This window comes from Callithrix jacchus, chromosome 11, assembly GCF_049354715.1.
Source record: "Callithrix jacchus isolate 240 chromosome 11, calJac240_pri, whole genome shotgun sequence".
NCBI lineage: Eukaryota > Metazoa > Chordata > Mammalia > Primates > Cebidae > Callithrix > Callithrix jacchus.
In genome coordinates this window covers 17488093-17511459 of record NC_133512.1, presented here as the reverse complement: position 1 = coordinate 17511459, position 23367 = coordinate 17488093, and the positions used below count along the sequence as shown (strand labels likewise).

The 23367-nt window shown below is 38.2% G+C and overlaps 1 protein-coding gene across 2 annotated transcripts in view; it reads right to left on the bottom strand.

The window, feature by feature from the left end:
- SPMIP7 (sperm microtubule inner protein 7) overlaps positions 1–23367 on the bottom strand; it is a 61126-nt gene that overhangs the window by 12104 nt on the left and 25655 nt on the right. The window contains exons 3-7 of one of the 2 annotated variants that reach the window (XM_035253373.3): positions 21428–21504; positions 16822–16960; positions 14716–14783; positions 9337–9378; positions 7987–8094 (exon numbers count right to left, since the gene is read on the bottom strand). In XM_035253373.3, coding sequence (XP_035109264.1) covers positions 7987–8094; positions 9337–9378; positions 14716–14783; positions 16822–16960; positions 21428–21504 — 434 coding nt within the window. Of the gene's footprint in view, positions 1–7986; positions 8095–9336; positions 9379–12864; positions 13167–14715; positions 14784–16821; positions 16961–21427; positions 21505–23367 lie in introns of those variants that run through there. The other variant, XM_078341998.1, reaches the window with a different exon arrangement.

The window sequence follows — 23367 nt, the reverse complement described above, 5'->3', positions numbered from 1 at the left end:
TAGGACATCCCTGTGGCATGGTTCCCCCTTAAAATTGGGGCTCAGACAAAATGCAACACAGTAGCAACAAGCAAACCTCTGTGGGCAGTGGAGAAATGGTTCTTCAGTGGCTGTCTCGGTTATATCCACGACCTTCCCACATAACCAGTAAGCCAAACAAAGCCTTCTCCAGGAACCACTTATCTTAGGAGTCATTTTCAAAATTTGGAGCTTATAGGAGTTGCTCCTGAAAGTATTAGATGATGAGGCAGGTAGAAGAGAGGTTAGTGAAAGGGGTATGTGCTTAAGGGTTGGGAGGAGGAAGACTCAGACCCCAGCTCCCCATATCATCTCTGGGGTCTGGACTGAACATAGTCTTTTGGAGCCTTCTAACCTCAGCCTGACCACGGGTAATGATACCAACCAGAAGGACTTGGGTGACAGAGACCTGGAAACAATGAGAAGGATTCACGTTGTCATTTCTTACTGTCTTTCTCACCTTGAGTATGTGCGAATATCAGAATATTTGGGGGAAATATGTATCAGGTAGGGAATTGCATTAATAAATCTCCTAATTTTCTTCCAGCTGTGTAATTTTTTTTTTTTTGAGACAGAGTTTTTGCTCTTGTTACCCAGGCTGGAGTGCAATGGTGTGATCTCAGCTCACCGCAACCTCCGCCTCCTGGGTTCAGGCAATTCTCCTGCCTCAGCCTCCTGAGTAGCTGGGATTACAGGCACGGGCCACGATGCCCAGCTAATTTTTTGTATTTTTAGTAGAGACGGGGTTTCACCATGTTGACCAGGATGGTCTCAATCTCTTGACCTCGTGATCCACCTGCCTCGGCCTCCCAAAGTGCTGGGATCACAGGTGTGAGCCACCGTGCCCCGCCTTTCCAGCTGTGTAATTTATGACTCTATTGGTGAGGACTTATTGGCTTGCAGGTGATATAATCAAGGACACCCAGAGACTAACAAAGTGAAGGCAAATTACACCCATTTCAACACCAGAATAAACAGGACAAAATAACAGATTTTGTGAGACTAGGAAAATAAGGCAGCTGAATAGTGGGGGAGTCCACACTGCATTCAGAAGCAGGCTTCTGTGGCAAGCCTGACTCGGCCCCTTAACCAACTGTGAGGTTTTCCTCCAGTGAAGAAAGCTGTCTGGGCGTCAGTTCAGTCAACTGCAGCATGGTCAACAACACAACCTCTTAGAGACACTCTGGGGATTAGAGGAATTAAATGAATGTGAAAGCAGCTAGCAAACTGTTAGCACTTAATAGATGCTAAACTAATTTCAGCTGAAATACAGTAATTTAAAGAAATGAAACATTTACAAAATAAGGGTCATGTACATGGAGATTGCAAAGTTTATTCAGTACAGACAGCTGAAAAGATGCTAAGACAGAGGTTCCCAGTGGTGCTGCACACTGACATCTCAGGGGCGTCTTTAATGGTACCAATGCCTGGCTCACACCCCCACATTTAAATGTAACTAGTAAGTGGTGTGGCCTGAGCACTGGGGCTTTCAGTAGCTCTCCAGATGATTCTCCTGTGCTGCTAAGTTCAGGAGCCTCTGTCTTAGAGCCATATTGTCAAGCTTGCTGGGGGACCTAGGTGAGTGAACCAAAGCTGCCAAATTCTAGGCAGTGCCCTGCAGAATTTCTTGGAATTTTCTTGGAAAAGTGAAGCTGTAAGTTAGAGAGGTAACCCAGAGTGAGGCAAAGTTATTCATGCGTGTGTGTGTCTCTCCCCCAAACATTCATTAAAGCTTCCATGCATGTTACAAAGGAAATCCCCTCCATCTGTGTGAAAGGTTTTTTCCACTGCCTTTGAAACACCTGCAGAATTAAAATGCCTCTAAAGTCATATCCTCCCATCAGAGCAGTTAAAGTCAGAGGGATGGACACAGGCCATCTGTCAGTCACACGAAGGGCTTGATAAAAAACATCACACAGCCTCTGTGCCTCTGTGGCATGCAGGTTATTGATGCTAAATGGTATCATATGTTACATTGTCTTAATGCTATTATATTACATCATATTTAATAATAACATATCATGAAAGAGTAGACTGATTAGCTGCTCAGGCTTGAGAATGAATTCAATAATAAACGGCTAAATATTTGAAAACGAAAGTCCTCACCCACACTGCTTCTAAATCTATTCCATTTAACCCTTGCATATAGGGCCATACCAAGGGGAATTTTGCCATCTTAAGTGCAACACACTGACCTTATATTAAGAGGAGAATACTCTCTGGGGACACTTTAAACTGCTGCTGATAGGAGATACTATTTTTCAGCTGGAGGGAACAAAGCTATTAAAGATACTGAAACGTACAAGCTGGGAAACGAATTTCCAGATTAGTTGCATGTTCAAAGAATTCCACTCTCCATTTGAGGAAAGCAGAGAGAAGCAGAGACCCACTTAAAAATAAGAAGTCTTCACTTTTGCCTTTGCCCACAGCTTCTAGTCCTTCAAACACCTTATTTTGTACTCCCTAGTTCCAAATAAGCCAGGATTTTGTTCACTAATTGATAACTTTGAATATAGTATTGCCCAAGTTTACAACAAATTGGTTCTCAACACAGCATGATAAAATAGAAATTAAGTAATTTAAGAAAATCAAGAAGTTTAGTAACTCAGAAGAAGAGAGCACAGATGGTATATAATTATAAGCTAAATATGAGATAAGAAAAATGCAGAGAAAACCATGTTATATGTAGAATATATGTAGCATATATGTGCATAATATTTAGGCATGCATACAAACTCTCACTCTACACTGTGAACACGACTAACAGTCATTGAATGGGTTCTGTATTCCAGGCACCCTTTTAAATGCCTTACATAAGTTGACTATTCAATTCTCACAATAACCTTGTGTCATAGGTCCTATGATCATGCCAATTTTATAGATGGAGAAACTGAGGCAGAGAAAGTCTAAGTAACACGGCCAGCACCAACGAGGCTGACAAGTGGCAGAAGCGGACCTCAGTGCCATTGAACTGAATGGGAAGGACCATTGGCATTACTTCCAGCCCAGCCAGGAGAGCCTTGTTAGCTCACAGAGGATGGCATTTATACATGCTGGGGTGTAAGTGCAGGTTCCAATAAATGTGACAGTCTTATTTAGAGCCATTCTATATCAGGTACAGTTCTAGGCAGACATCAAGCAGGCTTAGCTCCTGGCAGCTTTCACACTAATACTTTTAATTTTAAAAAGGCACATTTAAAGGTTTAAAGATCCCAAGTGGACAAAGACCAGAGATGCAACATAAGAGAGGGGGGGTGTGAGACAGGCACATTTAATTACAGGGCTGCCCTGACCAGCTATGTGAACTTAGACCTCAACTGAAACTTTCTGAGCCATCCTTACTTATAATCGGCCATGATTCAGGGCAGCTGCATGCTCTTGGAGGGTGCGGTGGGCCATGTGATGCAAATAAAGGCCTGGCACAGTGCCCAGCATGCAGCAGGTGCAGACCCACATGAGAGGAGCAGCAGGTTGGTGGATGGGAGTTAGGGTGGGCAAGGGAAGCAGGAATTGGGATAGGGAGAAAGAGTAGAAAAGCCCAGACTTGGAGGGTTGGCTCAGAGGGCTGAGAGAAGGGAGGGACTGCAGAGAACTGTGAGGGAGATGAGGCTGGAGAGGAAAAGAAAGGAGTCTATTGTGAGTTGGGGTTTGTCTGATTTTTTGTCGCAAATAAAACTGGAATCATTTTGCAATGGCCTTTGGTCATTGGATTGCATTTTTCTGATTATCATAAGATCTTGTCGTGGCCACAAGATGATTTTTAAGAATTACAGGTTTATTGATTTTTCTCTTCATAGTAGGCATATTTTTTCCTCCTGTGTTTTTGGAATCTTCAATTCTTTCATTTAGAAGGGAATGTAGAAACAGTATAACTCACAGCTTTTGTATTATAGCTGAGGCTGGAGCTCCAAAAACCTGTTATTTGCCAGAGGAAGAAGCCACATTGAATGTGAGTTAAGGCAAGAGCTTGCCCCGGGCATTAGGAGACCAGTTCTCTGTTCTTTTTACCATTTACGAAATGAGTTATCTTGGCTCTTTGTGTCATTTCCTCTGGCTTCAGCCTCCTCATCTGCAAAATGGGGATAGAACTTGCTCCTTCATTTCTGGCCTCATCACACTATTTGAAAAACAAATGAGGGAGTGTATGAAAGTAGTCTGAAAGGGCAGAAGTGCTGGGCTGATCTAAGGAACTACTATTCATATTCTTTAACCTGGGTTGTGGTAAGATTTTTTTTTAAGCGGCAACACAGCCAGTGACTGACAGAGAAGCCCCCAATTTCTTTTTTCTTTTTTTTTTTTTTTTATGACCTCATCTCTAAGTATCAGCAGTAAAAGCCCCCAGTTTTAATGGGAGACATTTGTCAGGGCTGCCTGGTGGTCCGTGTTGGACAATTCCTGTTTATTTGCAAATGCTTCCTCAGAGAAATCATTGAGGTCAAAAAGCACAGTAAATATGAAACTGTGTAACGTCCTGAGATAAAAGATTATAACTTAGTGGAGGATGGTATCTCAGAGGCCGCTGTCTCGTTTGGAAAAACAAGCAAATGGTGACTGCAAGTGCTGGCTTTAGGATCAGAAGGCACGGGCTTTGCTGCTCTCTTAGCTGGGCCTGCACCTCACCTGGGCTGAGCCTGTGTATTCTTCAGAAATACAAGAGTGAGATGCATGTATGTTAGATCCCAGAGCTCTCTCCCATATATAAGCTGTATATGTGTGTGTGTGTGTGTGTGTGTGTGTGTGTGTGTGTGTGTATATAATGTATATATATATAATTCCAACAGAGTCTGTTACAAAAGAAAAAGCACCCCAACATCCTCTTTCCATATTTTTATGAAGGGACACAGATCTGCCACTACAGATCATTAAATTACTATGTGTCTTATGCTGATGACTCATGTCTGCAAAACACTGAAACTATATGGGACTGTAAAATGGTTACTAAAAGGGACTGAGCATCTATTCAAACTTGTTTGCTGTACCCTTGAAAATAATACGGATCTTATATTAAAGAGGGTAAAAAGATCAGATTTGAAAAAACAGGATTCATTTTTTTGAGACAGAGTCTCACTCTGTCCCCCAGGCTGGAGTGCAGGGGCGTGATCTTGGCTCACTGCAACCTTCACCTCCCAGGCTCAAGCCATTCTCCTGCCTCAGCCTCCGGAGTAGCTGGGATTACAGGCGCTCGCTACCACGCCTAGCTAATTTTTTAGTAGAGATGGGGATTCATCATGTTGGCAGTCTGATCTCGAACTTCTGACCTCAGGTGATCCACCCACCTCAGCTTCCTAAAGTGCCGGGATTACACGTGTGAGCCACTGAGCCCGGCCTGAAAAACCAGGATTCTTATCTCAGTCTTACCTTAACTTTCTGCTTGACACAGATTGTAAGTGGGGATGAATTTGTATCATTAAAAAAAAAATTCCTGAGCAATACCCAGACTCAGTCAATAGTACATGTTTGTTAAAGAAACAAACACAATTGTTTAGCTACACTGAGCTTCAATAATTTTTGTTGAACCCAATGACTATTTTGGATTCTCTCTATTTCCTAAACTAGTCTCAAGTTATAAGTTAGGAACTGCAGTAAAACCACTTAATATTTTGAGTTCCTGAACTCCAAATGTGATTTGATAACTGGGCATGCCTACCAAATCAGAAAATAGTTTTGTTTTAACAAGAAACGTCCAGCAACAATTTCATTTTTAGTGATTTGTTCTACAAGAATGCATGGATAAGTGCACAAACATACAAGTAGAGGCTGCTTTTGTTATATTGTTTACAAGAAAAAAAGTCAGGACGTGGGCTGTATAAACTTGTGATAGACTTGGTGGGATACGTGCAGCCATTACAAAGATTTTAATATGGAAAAATATCAATCTGACTTACACATATACATTCCCCCTATGCCTGCACACACAATACACTTGTACATATATGTTGCACACATTCATAAATGCATGAGGGGAAGAGTCTAAAAAGAAATCAAAGTTTTAATGTTGGGATTGAAAATTAAAGAGATATTTTACTTTCTACACTTTAAAAATATCTGAATTATCATGCATGTATTCCCAGCACTTTTGGGAGGCTGAGGCAGGTGGACCATGAGGTCAGGAGTTCAAGACCAGTCTGGCCAACATGATGAAACTCCGTCTCTACTAAAAATACAAAAAACAAATTAGTGGGGCGTGGTGGTGTGCGCCTGTAATCCCAGCTACTCAGGAGGCTGAGGCAGGGGAATTGCTTGAAACAGGGAGTTGGAGGTTGCAATGGGCTGAGATCATGCCACTGGAGACCAGCCTGGCCAACATGTCTCTACCAACCCTGTCTCTACTAAAAATACAGAAAAAAAAAATAGCCAGGCTTGGTGGTATGCACTTGTAATCCCAGCTACTCAGGAGGCTGAGGCAGGAGAATCGCTTGAACCTGGGAGGCAGAGGTTGCAGTGAGCTGACATCATGCCACTGCACTTCAGCTTGGGTGAGAGAGTGAGACTCTGTCTTGAAATAAATAAATAAATACTTTCATTGAAAAGGCAGAGGTATAGCGGGGCTTGCCAGCCATGATTAAGTGCCACCAATCCTTTAAAAGAAAAAAACCCTAAAGATAGTATCATAAAGCCATTTCTCTTCAAGAAACTTCAAGATGAAAAATTCAGGAGGAGACATATTTGCGTTTGAATAGGATGGCACACTCTATTCCTTCCTTGACACAAAGTATGCTCATGCTCATATGCAAATGATATTATACCGTTTGTATTCTCCTGTACTTGGCTTTTTAGCTCAAGCAGTACTGTGAAAACTACATAGTAATCTGTTTAGAGATTCATATGTGTGTACCAACACTAGAAAGGAAAGCAAAAGAGAAGCATAAGTCTAACAGGGGTAATTTCTGAGCTGGGGAGGCAGAAGCATGGGCAATGAGATTGGGGCCACACGTGTGGTTGAAAAGATTGGAGTAAGTTTCTGTAAGTTACCAGGTAGGGGATACGCAGGAGTTTACTTATGTTATTTGATATGTTATATATGACATTATTATATCTTTTTGCATCTATAAATATTTTATAAATAGAAATGAAAAACATTTCTTTGTGTTAGCAGGTTAAGATTCCGTTAAAAAATGAAAACTAATCAAATGAAGAAACTTTGCAACCTTGGAGGCCCTCTAGTGCCCAAATCAGATAAGTACAGTTAATGTCTTCGATTCTTTTACATGATTCGCTCAAGATTTCATTTGCTTAAGAACAGAAGTTAAATGAGGTAGGAATGCTATACGCCCGAATGTATTGAAGTTAAGTGGCTCATTTTGACGTCAATTTTTTAAAAAACGATGCTACTGTTCTTCACTCTTTTTGAAGAATGACCCAAAAGAATATGTTTTGATTCTTTAGCAAGAATGCTTCATAAAACATTTCAAAATTTAGATATACTTATCAAAGAAGAAACAATCCTAAATTGTGGTGCCTGAAGAATATTTTAAATTGGTTTTCTTCCTATATTCTTTTTTTTAGATTACTAGAATTATTATGTGTAATAGCAATGATTTCCTTGCAGAATGTATGGCAGAATCCCGCCACTGACACCTTCCTCAGGACCAAGCACAGCACAGCAGCCTTCAAGTTCCTATGTGTAAAAGTGATTCCTCTGTTAGTTATCAGCCGCGTCTCAGATACTTTGCAAATGTTATTGATCCCCCCACGATCACCTCACTTGGTGGCCTTTTCTTTCTCCCAAGTTTCAGATGAGGAAACTGAGGTCACAGAAACGAATTGACTTGCTCAAGGGCCCCAAGTAAGTCAATCCCCAAAATCTCCTTTGTGACAAACTACATTTCTTTTAGGCAGCAGGTATGTTTCTTCTTCAGCTATGTTCAATAAAAAGCCACGTTTAAATTCCTTCATTTATAGTAAAGTCCATCACCATGTTTCATCTTTAATAATAAAATAAGGGAAATAATCATGAATGGAACTCACCGACTTGTGTTTGTATACAGAGGCTTAGAGCACCGTGGCCTGGCTAGGGATGAGAGGTCTCCCAAGGGGTTGTCAACATCATCAGCATTTGTAGACTGCACATGACCACTGTCGGAGTGGAAAGGAAAGAAGACATACGTTTCTTTATAAGAAACACAGAAGAAACTATTGAACAGTATTCTAACTTCCAAGGGAAATTTATTTGCCAAAACAGATCAAAGGCTCAAAATGCCAAATGTAAAGCATAATAATAGAACAATTGTCCTTAAAAAATACAAAGATGAATTTCTCTTCTTCAGAATGAGTGGTGCCATGCTCCTTGGTCTTAAGTTGGAGCCAGAGTGAGAGCAAGGGCTGTTTTGTATTTCTGAGCAAAGCAGCCGCTGTTCCTGCAGCCCCCGCACAACTCCTTTACTGGATACTGGCTGGAGGCTGGGCAAGACAGAGGCAGGTGTGTGCCAGTGATAACAAGGCTCCTAGTGGGCAGAAACCCTCACAGGTGCTGAGGAGTTTGGGCAACTAGCCACGTGCCCTTGGGCCTGAGAGAAAGTTGAGAGATTGAGTTGATGTCAATCAAAGAGAGTTTTGAGGACTTCTGGGGCCACTGGTAGAAACACTACTCAACTGCAGAGGAGAAGAGGCCGAGTAATGGGAGGGGGTGAGCAAAGACTAAAGGTCCAGAGCCCTCCTTCACATTCGTGGATCTACTTCAACACTTGTGTGTTGCAAGATTTGTTTCAAGGTTCTTCTTCCATCTAAAAACCAGGAGAAGACCCCAAGTGGTAGATAATATACTTTTTTTTGCCAGCCATGGAAAGTCAGCATTAAATGTAGAAAATAAGAGGTGACATTTCCTACACTTTAATGTTAATGGGCTCCTTGTCCCTCTTTCTTAACTGTTTTTGTGATTCATAACACCCAATAGTAGTAGCATCCAAGATATTTTATTTCAAAAAGTAACCTATTTGGGAAAACAGAAAAGTACCACCCCTTCTTTCTCTTTCCTTCCTTCCTTCCTCCCTTCTTCTCTTCCTTCCTTCCCCTCCCTCCCTCCCTCCCTCCCTCCCTCCCTCCCTCCCTCCCTCCCTCCCTCCCTTCCTTCCTTCCTTCCTTCCTTCCTTCCTTCCATCCTCCCTCTCCCTCTCTCTCTCTCTTTCTTTCATCAAAATCAAACCTTACATAGAACTGCTGACAGTAAACAGGCACTGTGTGCCAGGTAAACATTAGAAATCTGTCACAACACATAAGCTATCTTAAAAAGTGAATTATAACATGAGTGAGCTGAAAGCAACTACAACCAAAATGTAAATCTAACATTTTTTTTTTACAAAACTGAGAAACATTACTTACGTATAGAGAGGAATATATTTACTTTGAGAACTTGAACTCACACTTCAAAAAAGAGAAGATACAGGCAATTGGGTTATTTATATTGTTAATAAACCTCAAACTATTACAGTATTTCTCTAATTAAAATAAAAGCCTTCACAGACACCTCATAGGCATTGACCTTTAAAGGTTTATAATTTTAAACAGAGACTATTTAAGGGTGTAGTTTGCTTTCTCCAGGTGTCAAATAAATGGAACCTTATTATAAATAAACTTTTGGGTCTGACTGCTTTCAAATGTGTTTCAGATTCATATTTATTATTGTGTGTTGCATGTGTTCTTTTTCATTGCTGAGTAGTATTCCACTGCATGGACATACTCTAGTATGTTATCTGTTTATTTGCTGAAGGACATCTTGGTTGTTTCTAGGTTTTGGAGATTATAAACAAAGCTTTTCCAAACGTTCACATATAGGTTTTTGTATGGGCTCTCAGAAGGAACATTTACGCAGAGGAGGCTTTCACTGTGAATAGTATGCTGAAGAATTCTGAGGTGGTGGCAGTGCTAACACACATAGCTTTTCATTTGCCAGCTGACTTATAACTAACAAATTAAGTAGATCTATGTAAACTGGAATAAAGAAATTATCATCTCAGTGAGCTATTTGCCATTTTACACATGATATGTAAATTAAAAATACCAGTAAAGTTTTAGAACTAACGTTCACATGTTAAAAATTAGTACAAAACATGTATATTTTAAAAAAGATATTCGAATGGGATTATCAACAGTTTCAGCTTGCTATATAAACAATAATCTTAAATTTTTAAATATTTCAATCTTTTATTAAAGTGATTACCATTCACTTTTTCACGTTGGAGTCTATAGTGGAGTATTTTCACATTTGACAAAACCATACTTTAAATATTTTTTCTCAAAAATCTTATATATAATTTTTAGATATGGCTCAATAAAATGGTAGTTTTCTGATAAGACTCAATATTCTTCTCAATATTGTCACTGTTTGCATTTCTAGATCCAGCAGTCAGACTTGAGTACAGCACTGTGTACTTCCATTTCTCTTTTTCTCCCAATAAGCAAAACATTCCCCTTAAAGTCACTTTATACTACTTTTATTGAAGTAGTGAAATTGTTAAAAATTTTTAAAAATGATATCTTTTATTTTGATTTTCATTAATTAAAATTTAGATAAAAACTCTCATTAATTTTGCTGTGGACAAATATCTCCTGCATTTTACTTTAAATTTAATTTAGATGAGGTAAATATAAAGTTAAATGTACAAAATTAACCATTCCACTGAAGCGATGATCAAATCGATCATTATAAAAGCAGAAAATCAGATAAAATTCCAGGGGGCAAAAGACGGACTCAAAAATTTTGTCTGCAACAGCGTGTTTTTTGAATGTGATGTCTGACTGTATCACGCTATTCTTCATAATTGCCCACAGTAGTTGTTGAAGACTACATAGTTCCATTTTACAATTCTATGTGATTCACTTTTATATTTCCTATTCCACTTCACTTTTGCAAAATGCTGACTGTAAAAAATGCTCACCATCACTGGTCATCAGAGAAATGCAAATCAAAACCACATTGAGATACCATCTCACGCCAGTTAGAATGGCGATCATTAAAAAATCTGGAGGCAACAGATGCTGGAGAGGATGTGGAGAAACTTTTACACTGTTGGTGGGAGTGTAAGTAGTTCAACCATTGTGGAAGACAGTGTGGTGATTCCTCAAGGATCTAGAAATAGAAATTCCATTTGACCCAGCAATCCCATTACTGGGTATACACCCAAAGGACTATAAATCGTTGTATTATAATGACACATGCACATGCATGTTCATTACGGCACTGTTTACAACAGCAAAGACTTGGAACCAACCCAAATGCCCATCAGTAATAGACTGGACAAAGAAAATGTGGCACATATACACCATGGAATACTATGCAGCCATAAAAAATGATAAGTTCATGTCCTTTGTAGGGATGTGGATGAACCTAGAAACCATCATTCTCAGCAAACTGACACAAGAACAGAAAATCAAACACCGCATATTCTCGTTCATAGGTGGGTGTTGAACAATGAGAACACGTGGACAAAGAGAGGAGAGCATCAGACACCAGGGACCCTTGGGGGGCAGCTAGGGGAGGGATAGTGGGAGGGAGGGTGGGGAGGGATAACGTGAGGAAAAATTTCAGGTATAGGTGATGGGAGGATGGAGGCAGCAAACCACCTCAAACCACCTTGCCATGAATGTACCTATGAATCAGTCTTGTATGATTTGCACATGTACCCCAGAATCTAAAGTACAATAAAAAAAAGATAAATTCCATGTGATTCACTTTTATATTTCCTATTCCACTTCATTTTTGCAAAATGCTGTGATTCAGCATTCACAGGCTTTAACCAACAGGCTACAAATCACTTATTAAGCGATTAAGTAAGAACCTCTCATTAAACTGAACTAGCATAATGGCTTACTTATGCTGAGAAAATGAATCCCTGGCTCTTATCATAAGAAAACATCAAATGCTTAAAAAATAATAAATGTGAAAAGCAAAACTGTAAATATTTTAGAAAAAAAGTTATAAAAAGTATAAAAGGAGGATATCTTTATTATTTCAAGGCAGGGAAATGCTCATTAAAAATAACAAGACTTGAAGAAGAATATTGATGAATTTACCTACGTTAAAATTCAAAACTTCAGATAAGCAAAAATAGAAAGAAAAGTCTTAAAATAGAAAAGTCACAGACTCGAAGGGGCTACTTTGATACATATTACCAAGAAAGGATTTTTACTCGGAATATTAAACAGAAAAGTTGTGACAATCAATAAGTAAAAGACAAGCCAACAGCCAAAGGAACAAAATATATGAGCAGGCAAGTTACAGATGTGAAAATTCAAACAGGTCATAAACTTGCAAAAAATGATCGTTAGTAATCAGGTAAATGTAAACTAAAATTATAATGGAGTACAATTTGATATTCCTAAGACCGGATTATTTTTTTAAATCTGAAAATTCTAAACACTGGCTATGATGTGCAGTAATGGGAACCCAAGCACTTCTAATGGGAGATTCCATTGGTAAAACTCATTTGGAGAAGAACATAGCAATATCTAAAGAGAAAAGAAGTACACACCACACGACACAACAATTCTAGACATAAATACGAGTATATAAAACTCAGAAATATTTTTACACTTAGATGTGTGAAGGTATGTGGACATTGTACCAACTATAACAAAAATCAGAAAATAATTATGAGAATGGATGAACAATTTTTGGTACATCTATTTAATGGAAGACTCTACAGCAACGGAAGAGAACTCCTAGAGACACAGATGTCAACAGGTATGAATCTGACAAAGACATACTGAACAAAAATCTAAAGTTGCATAGATATATGTATGACACCACTTATACTGGGTTTATAAACAAAGAACACAATTACATATATTGGTTAACAATAACACATATGTTTTTTTAAATCTTTTAAAAACAGCTTTATTGCAGTATAATTGATATGCAAAGAAGTGTACATATTTAACATGTACAATTTGATGAGTTTGGACATAATGCAAATGCCCATGATACCACCCCCACAATTGAGGTAATAGACATATCCAACACCTCCCAAATTTTCCTTCTGCTTCTTTGTTTTTTAAAAAAAATTTTTTGCCGGGTGCGGTGGCTCATGCCTGTAATCCCAGCACTTTGGGAGGCCGTGGCGGGTGGATCACGAGGACAAGAGATCGAGACCATACTGGTCAACAGGAGGCGGAGGTTGCGGTGAGCCGAGATCGTGCCATTGCACTCCAGCCTGGGTAACAAGAGCGAAACTCCGTCTCAAAAAAAAAAAATTTGATACTATCATCTTATCTTGTTAATATCTTTAGGAACCATAGTGGTATGTTTTTAAAAATTACATGAATGCATGAAAATGTGAAATATCAAATCCAGAATACTAGTCATGCTCGCCAAGGAAGATAGAGGTCCTTAGGAAAAATTACATAGAAATTTTTCAATATGTAAGTAATATATTATTTCTAAAGTTGGGGAGCAGATACACAGACTATATCATATTTTTGTTTATACATTTTTTATATAAACTATTCAAAAATGAGTACAAAATAAAAACAAAGATGATAACCTGGGTTGTGGGTTGTGTTAAGAACAAAAATGAACAGACAATACTGTGATGTTTTCAAAGGCAGAAACAGCAAGTTTTTTTACACTTTATATGAAAATTACATGTGAAGGAGTAATAATAATAAAGCCATAGTTTCTAACATTAATAGAACACAAAGTAACCATATAATACAAAAATTGATAGAAAATAATTTATGATCTATTTTATATAAAGTCCATGGATTTTAGGGACATTATAATTGTTTATATCAAATTGTTTGTAAAGTGTTTCCTATTTTATGTTATTTTATTTTAATTAATTAATTATTTATTTATTTATTTTGAGATGGAGTCTCACTTGTCACCCAGGCTGGAGTACAGTGGTACAATCTCAGCTTACTGCAAACTCTGCCTTCTGGGTCCAGTGATTCTCCTGTCTCAGCCTCCTGAGTAGCTGGGATTATAAGTGCCCACTGCCATGCCCAGCTTATTTTTGTATTTTTAGTAGAGATGGGATTTCATCATGTTGGCCAGGCTGGTCTTGCACTGACCTCAGGTGATCTGCCTGCCTCAGCCTCCCAAAGTGCTGGAATTACAGTCGTGAGCCACCAGGCCTGGCATATTTATTTATTTTTTAAGGCAGGATCTTGCTCTGTCACTCAGGCTGAAATGCAGTGCTGCAGTTATGGCTCAGTGCCGCCTGGAACTCCTGGGCTCGAGGGATCCTCCTGCCTCAGCCTCCCAAGTAGCTGGGACTACAGGTGTACCACCATCCATCCCACTTGGCTAATTATTATTATTATTTTTTTGTAGAGACGATGTCTTACCATGTCTACAAAAGAGAAATTATAACTCAATTTCAATTATAGACCACCCAGGGTGGTGATCTCTACCCCTTTGGCTCAAGTAGTTCTACCGCTTTGGCTTCCCAAAGTGTTCAGATTACAGGCACGAGCCACTGTACTCAGGTTTCCAAAATGGTTGTGGTACCTCCAATATTCTAAATGTTAAGAAGGGTGAAGAGGAAGTAAAGGAAGCAGGCACACTAAGCAACTGCCCTGGGATTCGGGTCATCTTCCCAGCCCTAAGGATGTGAGTCGGGGGGGTCCCTGGGATGCTCTTCGTCAGAGAACATGTCCCTCACCTACCCCATCTAACTCATGGGCTACAGCATCGGCTCCTTAATTATAATACATGGTAGTGAGAAATTCAGTGTGAGAACTTTAGGAGATAAAACTTACAAATTAATTGGTTTGACTGGTGCCAAGGAAGATCTTGTTTGAAATCTGTCCCAGAGGTCACCAACCATCTAAAAATAATAATCAAAATCAATGACAGTTAGTGAGCACCTTATAAGTTCTGGTGGATAAGCTCCCATGCCCTTGACATTCCACATCAGAGCCACGTCCCAGGGTCTCTAGAAAATGCACTCTCCAACCTTTCCTAGCACTTCATGGATTTGGTCTGGAGCCACTCATGGTCTTTGATCTGCTCAAATTGAAATTCCAATTTCAATTTGTCTTCTCATAGCTGGAATCTCTCTCATTATCCACCTGTTTCAGATTGAAACCCAAGTTAAAGTTCTGATTTTAGTCTTCATCCTTAGCTAGTGTTCTGACTCGGATCCACTGTAGCCTACCCTCTGCAAACCCAGGCCAGTCTCCCACTTCCAAACCAGCCTAGATCCTGAGCTTTATATTTTGAAAATACATGTATATATATATATATATATATATATATATTTCAAAAATACGTGTATATATATTTCAAAAATATATAAAAAGGTAGAATTATATATATTATATATATATTTTTTGAAATATATATACATATGTATTTTTAGATGGAGTCTCACTCTGTCACCAGGTTGGAGTGCAGTGGCGCCATCTCAACTCACTGCAACCTCCATCTCTTGGGTTCAAGCAATTCTCCTACTTTGGCATCCCCAGTAGCTGGGACCACAGGCACATGCCACCATGCCCAACTATTTTTTTTGTTTTGTATTTTTAGTAGAAACAGGGTTTTATCATGTTGGCCATGATGGTCTTGATCTCCTGACCTCGTGATCCACCTGCTTTGGCCTCCCAAAGTGTGGGATTTACAGGCGTGAGCCACCAAGCCTGGACATATTTTTCTTTTAATTCACTTTTTCTATGTGAAAATCTCAGGTTTGAGTCTTAATATTAAAGTCATGTTTTCCCTCTTTTATTATCATTTTTCTCTGTAAAAGAGGAATAAATTTTACAAGAAAATATGGGCTTCTTAACCTATCATCAATGGACCTCTTAATACAGATATTAAGATATACATCTCTTAATATCTGTATTTCAATATAATCAATTTTCTTTTTAATCCTATGGATTTTATGTACTCAAAAACTTCATTATGAGAAACAGCCCAAGGGCTTAACCAGACTCCTACGTTGGAAAAAGTGGCAAAAAAGGATAAGGGAATCAATGAAAGTAGAAAGTACTTTGCAAGCACAGAGCTGAGACATCTAATCCAGTGTTGGAAGGTCAAAAGTGAGGGCTATGATGAGACCTGAAGAATTCTTGAGATTCACCTGGCGTAAATAGGGAGAGTGATGAAGGCAATGGAACACTCTGCAAAGCACACAATGTGGAAAAGAGCATCGCAGACTTGAGGACTTGAGAGAAGCTCAGCAGAGATAGGACAGAGTACAGTGTGGGGTGATGTTTGGGCAATAACGTGGAACAGTAAGAAGAAGAGAACGGGCAAGGGATGAGGTTAAGGAGGGAGCCATGGGCAAATAATAGAGAATTGGGTCTGTGTCATGTCAAGGAGTATGATTATTATTTTTTAATCAAAAATGATGTGTTTAATCAGTGGAGTAACAGAAACAGATTCAAGTATTAGGAAAAGTTCTCTGGCTGTGGTATAGATGTGATAATTCCTGTGATAACTTCTTCTTGACACTCAGAAATGAAAAGAATGGGTGTCACTACTGGCAAGTTGGTATGCTTTGTTTTGTCTCATAATAAGAGATAACATCAGATAGCAATCTGTGGATCTTCTCTTTTTGCCGTGAAAAGTACAGAGCTAAGTTCTCTATCCTACGCCAAGAACCATCCTCAGCACAGCTTATCGGTAAAATTATTTGTCTTCTTCATTATTTACTCATTATCTTGCAATTTCAAAAATAAACACAGTCATTGCAAATGACGTTTGAGAAAGAGGTAGTCTTTAAATAATAAAAGTTTTAAATATTGAAAATATCAGAGGATTTGCAGTCATCGATAACTTGTGTATGATTATGGAAATTTCAACTCCGTGTGTGTGTGTGTGTGTGTGTGTATACATATTATTGCTCAGAGAAGTGTGCTGACCTGAGTTATTGCTGGCACCCTTTCGTATCTTTTCAGAGTAAAACATTGTGAGATGGGGTCAGCAGCTTTTTCCAAAGTTGTTTCTTCTGGATCAAGTTTTCGTGGTAGCATCTTATCCCAAGGAACACCTTCATAAGCTCTATGAAGTTATTAAATAGGAACATCTTATGAAAAACTTATTCAATTAGTAATGTTCACAATAATATTATGGTATAATAAGAATAATTTAAAGATGACCCCAAAGATCCCTGCCCGTTGGTGTTCATATAATAGATAATCACCTCCCCTGGACAGTGGGCAGAGCAAGTGAGTATGATGAGGTAGCACGCCTGTGTTATGTGATTTTATATGCCCTAAGAGATTGGCACATGTAGGTAAGGTCCCCAATCAGTTGAATTTGTGTTAATCAAAAGGTGGAATTACCCTGACTAGGACTAACTTAAGCAAGCAAGCTCTAAAAAGAGATACAAAACAGCAACACATGTTCTTTGCCCTTGAAAAAGCAAATATTAGTCCTAAAGCCACAATGAATGGAATTCTGTCAACAACCTGAATAATCTTGGAAGATGAGAACTCAGTCTCAGCTGACACCTTGATTCCAGCTTTAGGAAACCCTAAATAGTAAACCCAGTTGGGACATGCCTAGATTTCTGACCTACAGGATTGCCAGATAACAAATTCTGCAGTCTGTCCCACAGAAGCAGAAAATGTACACACATCTTACAGTTTACAAAAAATGTTCACTTGACCTTCAGAGAATACCATTAATTTACAAATAAACTCTAGCTTAGAAAATTGATTTTCCTTGCTTAAGATCAGTTATTGATGGTCAAAGTCAGGACTCAAGTCCAGATCATCTGCCTCCTAAGAGTCAGCAACATTCCCACTATTCCACACTAATACAGCCAAATTGTACAAGTTTTTTAGCATGGTTGAAGGGTTTCAGCCATCCTATGAAATGCAATTTTTGTATACACACATGCACACATACAAACACAAACACGTACACACAAATATGGGAATCTTTGGAGTTTTGAAAGTCGTTCTTTTTCACAGACATATATGACAGACACAGTGAAATCAATTCCAATTTGATCTTGTGTGAAAAACATACAACTCTCATTCTAAAGCCTATATTCTGACAAGATAGATGAATCCCCAGACCTTCTCCTGCCCTATCCACACTTAGTGCTCAAGTTGACCTTTCCATTCTATGGGCAAGGCATATCCCTCCAAAAAATCCCAGTGTCTGTGAAAGTCATTTTTAAAAGAATTACCAGTGACCCTCAACACATATTTGTTCAGAGATGACAATATTTCAAGTTTTGTGCTAGGTGCTTGTGATACAAGAATGAACAAGGATCGATACAAAAATTGTCTGTGCCACATAGGAATGCTGTGAAAATTAAAGAATATAATATTGAAAAAGTTAAATAGATCAGTGATGAGTCCATAGTATTTTTGTTGTGTGAGAATACATTTTGAACTTAAACATCTTAAAATTAGTGTCAAAAAACTACTTAATATAATAAGATATTTCAAATCATAGCAAAGTCATAAATATTTTCTGACATATCTGACTAGTATTGTATATAAGAAGTTAATCTGAGTACAATGAAAACTTGAAAGATACCTCACTGTTTGAGCCTCTGATATATTTCATAAATATTTTATGCAATTTTCCATGAGGAATAAACTTTTTTCATAAGGACACTTTCACATTTTTAAGGGGAAACTACTTAATACTGTGATTTGATATTTTATAATAAAATGTTTCCATTTTGAGTGAAATATCATGACCTTAATCAAAATATTAACTGTTTCTGAGATGATCACTAGGATTTTAAAAATAAAAATCAAGACAAGAATACAATGGGAAATAAACTCAAAAGTCAGAGAAGAATTTATGGACCATTCAGCAATTGAGATGAAAAAGAATGGAGGATGCCAAAGTCCCGTATTTGGCAAGCAGATACGTTTTGAGCCTTAGAGTTGGATTTCAAGATGGCTGATGAACAAGGCGTTTGCTTCATATTGTTCTAATACTTTTAAACGCGACTTCATATCATGTTTTTAAATGTTTTCATAACACCCCTGGGATAGTAGACATTCATACATGTGTTTTGTGATACTGTATTTGGTCATGGGTGTACTTACAATTTGAATGAAAAAAAAATGAAGTTGAAATGTGAAGCCTGTCTAAAGTGTTCAAAGCATGCAAAGTAAGAAGAGTGGGCAGACATGAAGCACTTTGAGGTCAACAGGTAATGTTATTTCTCTATAGTGTTTGCTGCCTCTCTTTCCCTCTTCATCCATTTCTCTGTGTCATTCCATGTGTTTTGGCCTTCAGTCTATCACTCTGCTGAATTCTGAATCCACTAGTCAGTCCCATCACCCATTCTTGGGCCTCATCCTACTTGACCTAGCATGGTATGAATAGGCGTTCATTACTCTTTCCTGAACACATCCTAAATCTGTCTTCCTAGACTCTCTTCATCCTCCTCATACCTTACTGGCTGTTCCTTCTCCGTCTTGATTGCTGGTTTCTACTCTTTTTTTTTTTTTTTTTTTAAGGAGATGCCAGGACTCAGTGCCCTTTGCCTCTCTGACTACACTTCTCTTTTAGTGTTCTCATTCAGTGCCGTGGCTTTACATACCTTTCTATAAGCCACAACACCCAGGTTTATTTCTCTAGCCCAGACCTCTGTCTCAAACTTCAAATTCATACATCACACTGCCTACTTGACATATCCACTTGGATGTCTAATGAACATCTTTATATTCAATATATTGAAACTGACTTTTCCACTGCCTTCACCTTGTTAAGAAATGGCAGCCTCAGTACATTCAGCTGCATAGACCAAAGCCTTAGACTCATTTTTGATTCCTCTCTTTTTCCACATTCATCACAATCAGAAAATTGTGTTGGCTTTACATTCTAAATAAATCCACAACTCAACCATTGTTTAGAAATTTTTCTGCCAGCGCTCTCCTGCAAGCCACCATTATCTCTGTCCTAGATGACAACAATAACCCCCTAACTGGTGTTCCATCCTCCCTCCCCTGCAAAAGTCTACTTTGCCACAGCAGCCACCATGATTATTACCTTGATATGTACGTCTGATCTTTCCACTTTTCTGATAAAGCATCACACTACTCATAGTGACAGTTCTGGTAATTACAATTGCTTAGAGTGTCCCATAGGATCTGGTTCCTAGCACTCCTCTGACCTATTCTTTTGCTACTCCCACCTGTTATCCTACTGTTACCCTACTCCAGGCCCCCTAGCCTTTTGTTCTTCCTTAACATCGTAAGCATACTTCTGACCTGTGGCTTTTGCTCTATATTCCCTCTTCTGTGAATAGAGTCACTCCAAGTCTCTGCATGGCTGCTCTCTCAAGTCTTTCAAATTTCTGCACACCCTTCAGCACCTGGAAAGGTCTCCCACACCTCCTGCTTATTACTGATGCTTGCTACCCTGTACATGTGGGACTCCTGATTTTGCCGTCCTGTTCTACCTTCTCTTTTTTTTTTTCGTAGACTTATCTGTCACTTTCTAAGATATAGTCTATTTACTTTCTTAGTGTGCTTGTTTATTACTGTTTCCCTTTTGATATGGTTTGGCTGTGTCTCTACCCAAATCTCACCTTGAATCGTAATAATCCTCACCTATCTAGGGTGGGGCCAGGTGGAGATAATTGAATCATGGGGACAGTTTCCCCCATGTCATTCTCATGGTAGTGAATAAGTCTCACAAGATCTAATGGTTTCATAAATGGGAGTTCCTCTGCACAGGCTCTCTTCCTGCCACCATGTAAAATGTGATTTTGCTCTTCCTTGCCTTCTGCCATGATTGTGAGGCCTTCCCAGCCATGTGGAACTGTGTCAGTTAAACCTCTTTCCTTTATAAACTGCCCAGTCTCAGGTATGTCTTTATTAGCAGCATGAGAACAGACCAATTTACACGTTTATACTGAGAGCCCCTGAGAGCAGAGATCTTTGCCTACTCACTGATGTAGCTCATAGTCTAAGATGTAGATTCATAGTAGGTACTCAATGTATTTATTGGCTGACTTAATGAATTCTCCCCCTTTAAGCTGTCTCTGTCTTGGCTTTCTAGGATGCTGTACTCTTATCCCCCCGCCCCTCTACGACCATTTACTTTCTGTTTGGTTTTATTCTTCCATCAAGCGTAAGTGTGCCACACATGGACACAGAGAGGGGAGTACTAAACACTGGGGTCTATTGGGGGGGAAAAGGGGAGGGCCAGTGGGAGGGGGAAGTGGGGAGGGATAGCCTGGGGAGAAACACCAAATGTGGGTGAAGGGGTGAAAGCAAACAGAACACACTGCCATGTGTGTACCTATGCAACTGTATTGCATGCTCTGCACATGTACCCCCAAACCTAAAATGCAATAAAAAAATAAGAAAAAAAAAAAAAGACTCTTCCTTGAATGTTTATTTACCTATCAGTGTAAGTAAATGTCTGTGTTTGATGTTCTCTGGGTCACTCATAAGATCCATTATTGTAGACATAAAGAGGATGTGTCATGAAGGAAAAAGAAATGTATTCCAAAATCAAAATTCCATTGGGAAAAATGCTTACTTTTGTGTAGAGGACTTGTAAAATGAGTCCTTTGCATTACATTTCTGGTTTGGTTGAACAAGTGGTTCACCTTCAACCTAGAAGGCATGAAAAATAAGTTTAAAGAGATCAAGTATAAATAGAAATTGCTGTTGTTTTCTAGTCATCATGTTTTCTTTTGGGTTCCTCTTTCTTCCTGTTTCTTATTTCAAGCCTCTCTTAGATTAACCAGATTTAACACTTCCCTACTTTTCCTCTTCTGCTTAAGGAATTTACATTGTTTTATTGTCATACTCATTAAATTAAAATTCACAAAATGTATATCAAAGTTAATGGAAAGTAAGAATTTAAGAGAAAGCTCTTGAATTAGAAACATCAGCAAATACTCTATTTTAGCAAAATGTAATTAAAACATTTTAAAAACGTATTGTCCTGTCTTCTAATAGGACATAAGGAGATTAGTTATGAGATATTTTCCTCTATCTTCCACTGATTTTATCAAAATTAATTAACTAATTATTGTTATAATCATTATTATCTTTAATGGTTACTATTTATTTTAATTTTCAGTGATATTTTACCAATTCTTTGCCTCCTTTTGCTTTTTCATTGTACTTGTTTTTTCTCCCTCAGGGGCTTGGTTCCATTTTCTTTTTGCTGAAGTTCAATTTTTATTAATTGCTTTACAAATGTAAACTTTTTCTAGTTCTATTTTTAATTCACCCTCAGTTTTGAAAAATGTTCTAACCGGTTTAGAATTCTAGTTCACTTCTAGTTACAATTTTCTAGAAACAAATTTATCTCAGCGACTTTGAGGATGTGTTGTTTTTAAAATACAGAGTATAATTGTTTGCAGGTATTCTGTTTTTCTCCCTTCTGCTTATATTTAGGATATTATCTTTGTCTTTTCTTTTTTTACAGATTCAACATAATTTGTTTAGGAGAGAATATATTTTTGTTCATCTGGCTTAGGACTTGTTATACTTCTTCAGTCTAAGAATTCATGACTTTCATCAAATAGTTCTCCATCTTTATTTATTGTCAATGAATTATGATTATTCTCTTCTTTTAGAATTACTATCAGACAAATATTGGACTTTTCATTCTGTCCTTCACGTCTCTTAATTTTTGCTTTTCTTCATCTCTAACTTCCATATGTACCTTCCATTCTACTACTATCAGCTTTCATATTTTTATAATGTATTTGTATTAACACATAATAGATATGCAAATTTGGGGGTACGTGTGATAATTTGATACATTCATATAATTTGTAAAAATCAAGTCTAGAGTAATTGGAATATCCATTACCTTAAATATTTATCTTTTCTTTATGCTAGAAACATATGAATTATTCTCCTCTAGTTATTTGAAAATGTGCAACAGATTATTGTTAACTATAGTCAGCCCACTGAGACATCAAACACGGTCTTATTTATTGAATCTAACTGTATATTTTTACCCATTAATGAACCTTTCTTTGTCCCCCTCCACACTCCCTTTCTTGGCCTCTGGTAACCACCAATTTACTCTTTATCTTCATAAAATCCACCATTTTAGCTTTCACGTATCAGTGGGAACAAGCAATATTTGTCTTATGTAGTTGGCTTACTTTATTTAACATAATGACCTCCAGTTCCATCCATGTTGGTACAAATGACAGGATTTTATTCTCTTTTATGGCTGAATAATATTCCATTGTATCTATATAATCCATTTTCTCTACCCATTCATCCACTGATGGACTCTTAGGTTTATTCCACATTTGGCCTAATGCAAATAGGGCTGCAATAAACATGGGAATGTAGATATCTTTTTGATATATTGCTTTCCATTCTTTTGGATATATACTCAGTAGTGGAATCACTGAATCATATAGCACTTCTAGTTTTAGGATTTTGAGGAACCTCCATACTGTTTTCCCTAGTGGTGTACTGATTTACATTTCTACCAACAGTGAA